This window comes from Triturus cristatus, chromosome 12 (assembly GCF_964204655.1).
Source record: "Triturus cristatus chromosome 12, aTriCri1.1, whole genome shotgun sequence".
NCBI lineage: Eukaryota > Metazoa > Chordata > Amphibia > Caudata > Salamandridae > Triturus > Triturus cristatus.
In genome coordinates, this window is record NC_140595.1 from 70,900,520 (window position 1) to 70,913,556 (window position 13,037).

At 46.0% G+C, this 13,037-nt stretch overlaps 1 protein-coding gene across 5 annotated transcripts in view; it reads right to left on the bottom strand.

Moving 5' to 3' along the window:
• The window catches only part of TMPRSS9 (transmembrane serine protease 9), a 154,907-nt gene that overhangs the window by 66,174 nt on the left and 75,696 nt on the right, over nt 1-13,037 (bottom strand). For all 5 annotated transcript variants that reach the window (XM_085639794.1, XM_085639792.1, XM_085639791.1 and 2 more), the window contains one exon: nt 11,846-12,224. In XM_085639794.1, the coding sequence (XP_085495920.1) occupies nt 11,846-12,224 (379 nt within the window). The remainder of the gene's footprint in view (nt 1-11,845; nt 12,225-13,037) is intronic.

Genomic DNA, 13,037 nt, shown 5'->3' on the forward strand with positions numbered 1-13,037 from the left:
AAATACCCCCCAAAAAATGTAACAGCTTAGAAAAATGTTACTATACTCAAAAGAAACCAGAAGTTGGTCACTACCAATAATATAACAAGAGTTGAGACGCAAAGAACATACATGAACATGCTGGCATCCAATGCAGAACAGTATTTATACTGAACATACATAATGTGACATATAATTTTGCTTGGCATCTGATAAAGAACGGTCATGGGGTATAATGGTGTACCAGCACGAGTAGCCTAAACATTGCTCCCCTGGTGCCGCATTTGTATGTTGTTCGTGTCATTACCATCAAAGGGGATGATCTCACTACCTGTTATCCAGGACTAATTTACCAGTCCTGGATGTTCAACCCGCAAATGTGTCAGTCTCAGTTGCGGAATGCAAACAAGCCAAAACTACACCACCCACAGTGCCTTACTCTATTGGATAAAAGCCCAGCTATGGAAACAGTGTCAGTGATAAAATAAAATAAGGCAGCCTCCTTGTTATCACAGGCTGAAATAAAAAATCCTGCACGGTATTAACATCACTGTTTTCACAAAGGGTTATTGCGTAGGTTAGCAAGCCCTTGGGAGGTGCTTGCATTAGCAAACTCCTGGATGAAATCACATTGTTTGCACCTCTGGCTGTTTCCATCGGTACTAGCCTGTTACTGTCCCAGGGTGTTTATCTGGAACATGCTCACAACTGAATGTTCAAAAGATAAATTTAGAGGTTAGGAAGGGGTGAAATATACTAGGAGACTGCACTGAGTGAGCAAAGTAGAATTCAGGATTTTACCAAGAAATGAAGAGGCTCATTTCATAGATGACCTGCTTTTGGATAGCGAAAATCCCTATCCGATCGTGAAGGTAACATATTTACACTTTAGAAGGAGAAATTCAGTCTGCAATCAATATCTTCACATCATAATGCGTGCTTTGGCGGTGTCGGCCTGCCATACCCCTGCATGCTTGAAGGGACATCAACCTTTTTTTTGCTTTCTTTTGACATTGCCAGGTGATCCTGCTCCAATAGGAGCCTGCCACTTGTATTGATTGGAAAACCGAGTCCCTTCTTTGGCCAAGTTATATAGCCTAATTTGATCCCTAAATAAATTCTCAGCAGCAAAATAAATTAAGTGGACAGATGCAAGGAATAAAGTTTAAATCAGCTGCCTATTTACCATACTTTTTTCAAACGAGAAATGAAGATAAAATAAGGAGAATGTTCAGTGAACCCGGTTCCCGGGCACAAAGAACACAACGACTGTCCCATGAACAGGCCAAGATTGGATTTCGGCTACTATAGTCACAAATGCAACTACTGCAAAATGTGTAAAACTAATTTTCAAGTGTGGAATGGGAAACTCTGCTTACTATACTGACTGCAGAGAGTTTACAGAAAAATGCAAAAGGAATGCAACTGTTATAGAGTACCCCTTCTGGTAAAGGTGCACTTTAATGCTCTAGAAGACTTGGTGATATAACTGATAAATAAACCGGTTTCTTTTACAAACAGTGTTTAACGTTCCCTATCTTTTATACAATACTTCAGACGTCTCATGGAAGACTCCTACACATCTTACTGGCCCTTACTAGAGATTTATTACAATTACTGGAAGCCTAAGGAATGACACTTCTATATTTTTCTTTACTTTTTTTTTATTCTTACTTCCTTTCGGTCTCAAAATACCTTTCAATTTTATGTAAATGTAAGGAATAGGATTACTATAATATTTTTATTTGAGGGGCTTTGGCATTTTCTAGAATCTCAAGGAATGTGATATTTTTGATGATTATACGATAATCAGGACACTTCATGAATGACAGGAATGCGATTGCTACAGAGCTTCCCTTCTGTTATACTACACATTTGCCTCTTAAAGATAGTTTAGGAGTGTAGCTACTATTGATCTTTATCTATTAATTTCTTTATTAACATTCGTCTTTATAAACGTTCAATGCTTTCCTGAAGACTTGCTTAGGAAGCCGCTCTAGAAAGAATGCTTTACAAGAGACATAACACTTTCGGGATGTTTTTGGAATGGATCTCCTACAAATCTGAAGTGGATTCTTTTTTAAGCAAGGTTTTACGGATTCTTAAAAAGTTGACAATTTGATTGCCACAGATCTTCTCTTCTCTTATAATATATTTTAGGTGAACGATGGAAGTCTCAATAATGTGACTTCAGCATATCTTCCTTTTTTATTTGAGAGGCTTTACAATGTTTAGACCTTTGAGGAACGTGACTGCTAGAGATCTTCCGTCACTTTCCAAAAGACTTAGGAATGGGAACTACCACAGATCTTCCCTTCTGTATTATGTTATGGTCTTGGAAATCTGAGAATTAAGACTGTTGCATGGGTTTGGTCCTTTGTGAGAATGTTTGATACTTCTTATAAGCCTTGGGAATATGGTTGCCTCTGGGCAACCATATATTTCATCGCCAGGTCTTGTTTTTAGATCCTTTTGATGCATCTCTAAATACTTGGGATTTTTATTAGTACAGAGAAATGTCTTTGATTTACCGGGCTTTGGAACCTTTGCGGAAGTCTTAGTAAGGCACTTACTACATATATTTTCTGATTTTAAGAGAGTTCTATTCCATTTAGGATTTGTGTGGGCTATTTATTTCAGATCTTCTTGGGTTTCAAAGGTAGGAATTCAAGAACAGCCATTTATAGCACTGTGCTCATTAGAAAACCAAAAATCCTGCAAATGTACCAGGTACTGTGAATTTGGGATTTTCACATGCTTCATTATAATGTATTATTTTCAGATCGAAAGGCGAGTGCACCTGAACAGATAACTGCTTGGCTATTCTCAGATTTCCTTTAGGCATTTCACACCTGTAACTGCGAAAAGGATCAGGGCAATGTGCAGAAATTAGAGTCAGAACAATATACGGTTGATTCTTGTTAGATCTGTTGACGGCTTTTCAGTCATAAGATTTAACCAGTCTGGCTACTGATTTTTTCAAATGAAGAATGCTTTGAACTTTTTCTGCCTTTTTAACCTTTTTGCTGTGGTTATCATTCCCTTCCAACATGCTATAGCGCCAACTTACGGTAAAGATTTTACAAAGCAGTAACCCATAATTGGTATCAATGGGAATGCAATCTCACTTCTTGTGATGTCATTGGGGTCAAATGACATGTGAAGTCACTTCCCCCACCAGTAAGAATTTTACGCTATTGAGGGGGAGGGCATGGAGTAGTTGGATCTTGTAGGAAACGTCCAAGCAAAGGCTTAAGTGGGTTTTATTTTAAAATATGTTGGGTTAGCATGTGACAGATGCTGCAGTTCCAGCATTTCAAAGTCATGTCAACAATGACTGACACTACATGACTTGGCTTTTCAGAGATGGGCATGGGATGTTACTTGCTTTGCCCACCGTCTTGTAAAGAAATCTCGGCATGCCTTTGAAGAAGTAACAAGAGTATTTTTGTTGGAGCTGGTCATCCCTTCATAACACAAGCTACAGAGATGCAACCCTAATCTCAAGTAGGTAGGTGCAGAACATTGAAAGCATCAAGGTGTTGCATTTCATGCAAATTAACATCACAGATGGTCTACTTCTAAAAAAAAAATGCATGCACATAGTCACTACTTTTATGTTGAAAGTTCAAGAGTCATCTAAAGCTATTAGATCTGCTACTTTAGCCAACCACTAGTAGTAAAAAAACACTAGATCTACAATAAGAAAAAGTATTCTACTTAGTAGTTAAGACCTACCAGGATGGTCAGCAACTTCTTTCACTGGGGCACAACTTCACCGGTTCCATTAGTGTTGCCTGGGTGCAGTGTACGCTCAACTTTCTCCGCTGAGAAGAGGTAGTCCGTCCCATGATGCGTCAAGTTTTTAACATGTGTATTACTCACTACTCCTTAATGTACCCAAGAAAGCCATTACAGTTTCCAATCCTAATAAAATCCTGTTAGCACCACGTTCACAAGATCTGGATAGCTAAGGATGCCCTCTGTCCACTTCCTGAACTTTTAACAAAATAGCATTTGTTAATCACCAATTTTATCACCTTCCCTCCCATCTAGTTAGAAGTACCAGTAGTAGATTTTGCTTTGGAAAGAAATTCTTATTGCTTACCAAATGTGGTGTGGAGCCACCAAGTTATGTCCTACTGCAAGCAGTATCACCTACCAGACAAGAAAGACCTCCACTGTCTTTTAATCTCATCTGGGGAGAAGACCTATCGGTGCACGACGACCAGTCACCAGAAGTGTTCTGATCTATGCTCAATGCACGGAGTAGGCCTACGCTGTCCCACACCTCCCTGCCGGTCCTTCCCACAGTTGAGGAAATATACAGCTGGACTGGTAAGATGTGAACTGCCATACGAGCAGATACTGCTCGCACCAAGTTTTATGGCAAGCACGCTCATTGGCCTGCAGTCGGCAGCTTGCACCTCATTGGCTGCGTGTCTTTAAAGGGATTGGAGGTAAGAGATATCCAAAGTATGGTGGGGCTGGACCTGCAGTGCCCGAAGGCCCCAGGAATCTAGTACATCCATTTGCAGAAAACACTGCCAAGTGATCTGTGATTAGCCCAGTGTTGTACATGACAGGCAGGTGATCATCAGCGCATGCACACAAAGTAGCAAGGGTTACTTAGGTGCCAAGCATAGCTAGAAAGGCAATTAAATTACACCTCCTGGCATGTGGAACAACTTACACTGAGCACTGCCCTCCCCAGTCACTGTACACTTAGGCAGTGGCATTGGAACCCACAGAGACCCAGACGGACGCGAGGCTGCAATGGAGAAGTGGAGGTAGGACAGGCTTGTACCATACACTGCCTGCCATATGAAGCCCCTCACCGGCAACATTTCATCCCATGTGGCCTCAAGGAGAGGTGACCGAGCCAGGGTGAATACTCGTTGGCTTAGAGAACCTTTAGATGGCGTCCCCCCACTTATTTTACCGGGAGCTCGATAACTGGAGCAAATGGAGCCACACATTCACTCTTTGGCCTCTCTGGGGCGAGATCGGAGCTCATTCAAGGCTGCTCACGCGCTGGCTTCTCTGATGCAATCGCATCTAAGGGGTGAGCGAGGGGAGGCAATGAGTCTGATGGTGCAAGCCACTTTTCGTGACGTCACTTCCTGTTGGGAGGTCATCGTCCCCCCCCCCCTTCTTTTTTTAGGACTTGTGCCCTGGTTGTTGGCCCTCCTTTTCTCCTGAGCCACTTACACATCAAGGGTCGCTGGCTGCCAGGTGGGCCCTGTTGGGATACGGTCTCTGGAGGACCTCCGTAGCAGCAGATCCATGGGGGCACAGTTCATGGTGCTATGTGGAGTGCCTCATTCATTGCTTGCACAAAGCGCTCTACTTCCCCATTCTCCTGGGGACACTGTGTAGTCACCTTGCGAGGCATGATGTTGAGTAGGAGAGGTACTCCTGGAAATCCTCTCCTTGGAATAGGTGCCGCACTGTCAGACTTTACCTTGTCTGGGCGCTCCAATATAGCAAAGACTTTCTCCAAAACTGGCTTCACCTTCGAGAATGTAGTGGGCGGTACCATCCCTACCACCGGATACTTTGTATGACTGTCCACTATTACAGGCCATAAGCCACCCATCAGGGAAAGCTCCGAAGACCGTGGTGACTCAGGACCAGGGTCGTAGGCACAGTTCCTCAGTAATTACCAGCGCAGGCCATGGTTCTCTGCTGGCGATTGTGCAGGAGTGGCAATCCTGCGCCTTTTCGTCCAGCATGGTGTCCATTCCTGGGAACCGGACCTTGTCTAGCAGTCCCACTTCTTCATCACTTCTTGGTGAGCCTAGTCAACAACCCTGGCCAACAGGCATTGGGGCTTCACAATGCACCTCCCCTGCAACAACAGTTCTTCATTACTGGTGCTGAGTTCATCTGATCCTCCAGAGCTGGGTCATTGTCGTCTGTTCAAGGGGAGTCAGCTACCCAGCCCCATGCAGGAAGTTCCACCTCTACTTCCAGAAGATCACCTCCTTGGCTTTGGACAAACTTGTGTCTGACCTGGTGGGCTCCGCGACTTTCTCGACCGATAGGGCTTGGGGGTATGCCTCGTGCATGGCTCGCCACACAAAACGTCTACCCCTCTGTCTTCTTCACTCTGGCGTTTGCCAGGCTAATCCTGGGGGCAATGAGACAGGTAGTCAGCCAGGGTTTTCACTCAAGGGCAGTAGGCTATTTCAAAGGAATAGGGCTGCAACTGCACTGCCCACCACTCAGTGTGAGGAGGGGATGTCTGATGTCCTCACAAAGAGCGAGACAAGTGGCTTGTGATGACTTTGAACTGTTGTCCACACAAGTACAGATGGAAATTGGGACATCCCATTCAGATGGCCAGCGCCTCCTGCTCAATCTGAGCATATCGCGCAACTGTGCACAACAGTGCCCTGCTGGCATACACAATAGCCATTACCCTTCACTCTTCTCCTGCAAGAGGACAGCCTGGGGCTAGAATCCACATCAAGCTCTGTCTTGCGTTGAAGTACACCATGATGGTGTCTGCCAGCAGTGCATCCTTCACCTTGCAAAACGCCATGTCCATGCATTCTGTCCACTCCCAGGTGGCATCTGACTTAGTCAGGACTCTCAGGGGTTCGGACAAAGCGGCAGGTTCAGAATTGACCTGCCACAGTAGGTCGCCATCCCAAGGATACTCCTCACATCTCATGCGCCCTGGGGAATTGACGCCTTCCTTATCACTTCCACCTTCCTGGCGTCCACCCTCAGCTCCGCTCTTGAAAACACACACCCAAAGAATTCGATTGAACGAACACTTCTTGTGGAGTGTCAGGCCACAGTCAGCTAACCTCTTCAGCATTGCTCTGAGCCATAAGTGATGTTCCTTCAGTGGTTCAGAGAATATTAGGATGGTGTCACTGAAGTTTAAAACACCTATAAGGCTGGAGAGGGTCTCACACATGGTGTTTTGAAACACCACTGCATTCGAGGATATGCCAAAATTAAGCCTCTGGCATACCCTGAGCCAATGTGCGTCTAGAACATCGTTCTATAACAACTGACTGGATCCAACTCCAGCTGGTGGTAGCCAGGCATTGGGGTCCAGTTTTGAAAACCATTATGCGCCATTGAGGTCCGCCACAATGTCATCCATAGTAGGAATGATAGATGTTCACGCCGAATGGCCTTGTTGGGAAGGCGCATGTTCACACAGAGTCTTATTGCCCCAGGTTGCATGGATTTGGTCACTATTAGAAGCGGTGAGACCCATGGTGTGGGCCCGGTGACTTTCAATCACCCCTTGCTGTTCCAGGTTCCACAGTTCCACCTCCACTAAAGGTCACAGTTGAAATGGTACTCTCAGGTGTCAGAGTGCCGTGGTCCTCACTGTATCATCAATGTACAGCTGCACCTTTGTGTTCTTGAGCCATCCCAGCCCTTCGAACAGCTGGGGTTACTCTTGCTAGATCGCCACAGAGTGCGACTCATGGATTCGCTTTGTCAAGAACACGAGCCCTAGGACTATAGCCGTGTGACAGCCCAAGAGGATGTGGGTGTCGCCCTCTGTGATGTGGAAGCAGGTCTTTGTCGATCTACCTTCACTTACCACCACCACTTCCACTACTCTTACAAGTTGAAGCATCTGCGTGCCTCCGTGGGTGTATATCCTCCCTCTGGTGGAAGGCAGCTTGGGTTGTGGGTCTATCCTGTCAAGCTAGGTGGTGTCCATGACATTGACCGAGGCTCCTGTGTCAATTAGAACCCTCACAATGGTGCCTCGGATCGCTACGATGCACAAGGGCGGTGGGCGTTCCTGGCTGCCTTCTTTGTCTGCAAAGGAGATGGTGAACACTTTGCTGGCATCGTCCTCATTGAGTACTGGAAAAGCTCTCAGACTGCTCCATGATGGCTGGTCTTTGTGCTCCTCCTAATTGAATTACAGCTGCAGCAAGGCTGCCCTCAGCTTGCCCTTGTACGCTAATCTTGGTCCTCTCCCTTCGCTCCAGCAGACTTTGGCAAAGTGGTTCAGCCAACCAAAGCGAGTGCACACCCTCCCTCAAGCTGGGCAGACATCTGGCATCCAGTGCTCAAGGCCACAGTTGCAGCATCTGCCCTCTGGTTGTCGCGAAGTGTTGGGGTTGCGTGGATGAGCAGGTCATCTCTGGATAGCTTTGCTCCTCTCTCACCTTCAAAGAGCAAGACACACCAGGTGCCCCCCCCCCCCCCTCATGTCATCAGCTCGGCTGCTTGCCACCTCATGGAACCTTGCCAGAACCAGGATGGCATTCAGAGTGATTCCCGGCTGGCGTAGGATGAGCCATTGCAGGACTGCTGACCTGCAGCCTTGTATCAGCGGTGTCCTGATCTCCTCGGGTTGGTCAATGTTGAGGCATGTGCTCACCAGTTTCCCGAGGCATGCATAGAAGACAACAGCCTCATCCTCTATTTGTCTGGCCTGTTACAGCTTAAAATTCTCTTAGTCTTGCTCTGTGTTGGGCACGTTTTCAAACAGTTCATACAGCTGCACCCCTCCAAAGTAGAGCAACAGGGGCCTCTTCGCAGCCCGATCCATCTCGCGTGTGGGGTGAAAGTAATGCTGCAGTCTCTCAACTTATGAGCGACATTGCGGCTTGGCCATCGCTGAGTCCACTAGTTCACTGAACGAAGGCAATGCTGTGAAAGATAAGTGGGCAGAGGGGGCGGGTGGCGGCAGAGTCTGCTGCTGGTAGGACATCGAGTGATTGACACTTAGTGGACAGAGGGCTTTCAACTGTCTTGGGGAGCTTAACACATGCGCAAGCAATGAACATGAGGGGATGACCCCATTGTCTTGCATGTTGGTCCCCTTCCAATTGTGTGCCACCCTGCTGAGGACTGGATTGCGCACTGCTAGTCGTTGACTGCCACATGTGTGAGATGTGCAGGCTGCCGTTCTTCAGATCTCAGGGCAGATGGGACACCGAATGCCCGAAGACGCCACCTAGCAGGCAAAGTCAAACTGTGGCTGCTCCCCCTGCACCCCAGAACGACCGCTCACCACATCAGGGTTTCCCCATCATGAGGGCACAGTCCTTGGTGTCAGCTCCAGGCCATACTTCAGCCCAGAACTCCTCCAGGCGGCGCGCTGCTAACCATGCACTAACAGGTGGCTTCACAAGCACGGACCTCAAACTGCACAGTCGATCCATGCAGCCTCGGATGGTCTAGGGTCTCAGCAGACAGCAGGGGAGAGGTCACGCATGTGAACCCACAGGAGCGGCAGACCGGGTCAAGGTAGAGGCCTAGCTGTAGGCCTGACGAGTAACGCACTGCATTATTAGTGCCCCAGCAGACTCTGCTTACTCTGCAGATGGGACCATTTCGACCTCAACGGCGTGGTTGCGACCGGCCTCCTCTCCAATGTGGAGCACGGCAGCTCTGTGACACATGCAGGCTGGGACACTGCTACCTGCTGTAATAAGTGAAGACACATACACACTTTGTAACTGTGTAGCCAGTGGGCCTCGATCACCCGTCCCGGCATTTATTTATCCACTTGGGCAGAGACAGGCCCTTTTGGTGCATTTGCAACAAAGTGTTGTACAGGCGGGTTGGCACTTTACAATGATGTTGGCTTCACTTGCCCTTGGCTGCCTATGGTCGTGATCAGCTTTTCCACCCCCACCCAGTTCGAGTCCAGTCGACTTCACCTAGGCCGGTTCCATAGGTTGGGTAGGGGTAGATAGAGGTGTGGCGCAGCGGCCAGGGCGACTGACGCGGACGCTGGGGATCACGGTTCGATCCCCGGCGGCAGGTCAGCCCAGCACCATGCGAGTCTGGGCAATAGCTCGCTTAATCTTCCCGACGGCCCCCAGCGCCGGGATGCCTACGGATAGCTGTGCGCTTTACAAATACTGGATTTACATTTTTTTTTACCTTTCCCAGAGAGAAAGACCTGCCATTTGCTTAGGTTTTAACGTTTTGCAAAGGCCTAGGAATGATTCTCTAGCAGACCCTGATATGAAATTGTCTGCATTAATTTTTATTTTTATTAATTTTATAAAGGGCTTTCTATCTTTGTTTACTTTATCAACCATTAGCCAATCCCTGCGTGTGTGTGTGTGTGTGTGTGGGGGGGGGGGGGGGGCTTGACCTATAGGGAGCTCCACAGCCTTGCTCAAATGGCCGGATTACAGAGAATGACCTCCTCAGGCCACTGACACAAGTGCACGAGAAGCCTGGCTTGCGGGCCAATATGCAGGAATGGATAGTATGGGGCATGTTTTCTCTAGCAGTCAACCAGAGTTTATCCTGGAAGTATTACACAAACCACATACTCGTGTCTTCAATGTAGTAACGCTTAGCCTGCTAGTTCTTCCATTTGTTGTAGAAATGTTTCTATTTACAGGGTATATTGTTATTGTGTAGCTTTTTATTGTTTGATATTTTTGTCACTCTCCCCCCTTAGTTTCAAACTTCTCTTATTGTACTAAAACATATTTATGTGATACGCTGCATTGACCCTCTGGCTATGTTCACACTAAACAAATAGCTTAAAATAATAGCTCAGGGGACCAGGTTTGTTCTAATTTGCACATTACCATCCCTGATCCCTCCCACTTTGTTCATCTGCCATCACTCAGGTGTGTTTGTCCTTAACAGGTGAGGCAAACTCACCCAAATCAGCAAAACATAGGTTGGGCATTCATATATTCAAATACCTCAAGAGGCATCCTTGTGTTACATACATTATCCCAGTTCATAAACACAGGTCACCTGACACAGTAGGGGCAGGTCCTCTACAGAGAAGAACCCCCCCGAGTTTGACAAGTCAACACTGACGTGCTATCCGCTAAATATGCAAAGAGACGGAGGACCCCGCCATTAAAAAAAACTTTTAAGAAGTGAGGTGTGAAGCCGTCTTACAGGAGGTGGATCAAAATGTTCAACCTATGCACGATCAAACCTTCTCCGCTCACAACCACGAGGTGATTGGACATTTCAAAATGGCGCCACCTAAATACAAGCCAGTTTTTCGGCGGAGCTGCTAGGCAATAAAAGGGTCAATATATATATAGTATTACTAGACGTGCACACAAGAAAAAAGGTGCAGGACCATCTATCGCCATTTCAGGAAAACGCTTAACATATTTTCCCAGCAAGCTTGTCAATAGGCTAGTCTCAACCAGAAGAACGAGATAAAATGGCAAGCATAGGCTGAGCACGGTCATTTGCTAGTTTGGAACAAAGATCCTGCAAAGTGGGTGAAAGCCATGCTATGCAAAATCCACAACACTGCAGTACAATCACAACATATGAAGCAGAAGACAATATGGCTTTGGGTTATGAATAGGTAAATGAGTTGCAGAGAGATACCAAATCTCATTTCATTCCTTAATTGATCGCAATCCAGTAACATGTGAGGCAAGTTTTGAAAAAGCCAGGTTTGATATTACGATGGCTAGTGGATCAGGCATGTGCACAACATATAAACATTAGCTTTGCCAGTGCTTGTTTGTGTACATGCAGACTCACGCATATGAAAATAGATGCAGTATTTTTTCTAGAATCTACTTCAGATGCGTTTGTCCGCGCTCGCTGCTCGGTCCACTGGGTGGCTCCGTGGCTGATGTAAAATATTCAATCATGCATTGCAAGAGAGGTGGAAGGACAAACCCAAACAGCCAACAGAAAAGGTGAGAATAAAACTTTGCTGTGGGCTAATTCAAGAGGAGATGGACAATCACATCATCCAATGGCGGTAGGAGCTTGAGCAAAAGATGCTCATGGGCGAAGTAGACTTACCCAACGCCCATAAAGTAAGTATATAGTACAAAATGTTTGGCGTGAATGAAACAGGTGCCATATATTTCAAAACGTTAAATGGCAGACAATCATTTTCGAGAAGATACAATACCTTGAGGCTTATACGTGATGATGGATTTGGTAGTTGTTGTAAGAGGCCAAAATTGAGGTTTCGACTGCTGAACTGCTGGTAGCGTATTTTGGTGAGGCTTGCTTTTGGTTGTGGAGGATACCCATGCCGGATGGGTCGTAGTGTTCCAGTTCTTCGTGGTGGTTGTTGCCTTACTGCTCACATGAGTGGACGTATCCTGTGCAGTCGATACGGGCACTGCCGAAGCAATAGTATCTAGGATCCAGTTTCTGACGCGGGTCACCCGGGTATATACTCCCGGTCTACGGGCTTCGGCACAGCCGACACCCCAGCTCACAATTCCAGCCAGGAAAAACTTGCCAGAGGGCGCCTCACAAGCCAGCGGCCCACCTGAATCCCCCTGAAGAAACAAACAGATGGAGAGGCGTAAGCTTGATTTCGACCAACTTCGAGTCATCACCGTATCTAAGGTTTTACTCCTTATGGCTATCCGTATCTTGTCCCATAAGTAAAGAGTTTGAAAATCATTCTCAAAGGCTCTGGTTAAACTGGACAGACTTTCTCCTGCTTACTTGGGAGTTGCCATCATCATGCTTCAGAAATTCTCACTAGACCTTTGGATCCAAAAAGGATAATGAATACCATGCCAAACAATATAAAAAAACATAACATATAACATAATGATATTAAGTTTGATATCTTTACATAAGAAACCATAAGATAAAACACAAGATAACAAATGCTAAAAAACTGACAACATGTTAATATATAGCATACAACAAAATCTAAATAAAGAAACAATGCAACAAAACACAGCTACATAACATAAAAGAATATACTAGCATCAGGCCCGCCCGCCTAGTCACGAGCTCTTTCCTTTCTCAAATAACACGGCTATGGGATACCTCTTCGCCATCCCACCCACTGCCGCGTGATGAAGCACTACACCTTGTGTGATAAACAGGAGCATTTATACTGCTATACAAGACACACCTCTGACCTGATGAAAAAATAAATAGATACTTTAAAAAGAATTGCAGCAGTCTTCTCTTGAAGAGGCTTTCATAGGTATAAATTAATTAAATGAACCTACACCAAGTCAATGAGAATGTATGATGGACGTAAGGAAGACGTGGGTGAGGAAAGTAAGGAAGGTGGTGTTGAGAAGGTAAGTAAGATGGTAAAATCAATGAATAGGAGAATGAAATACATA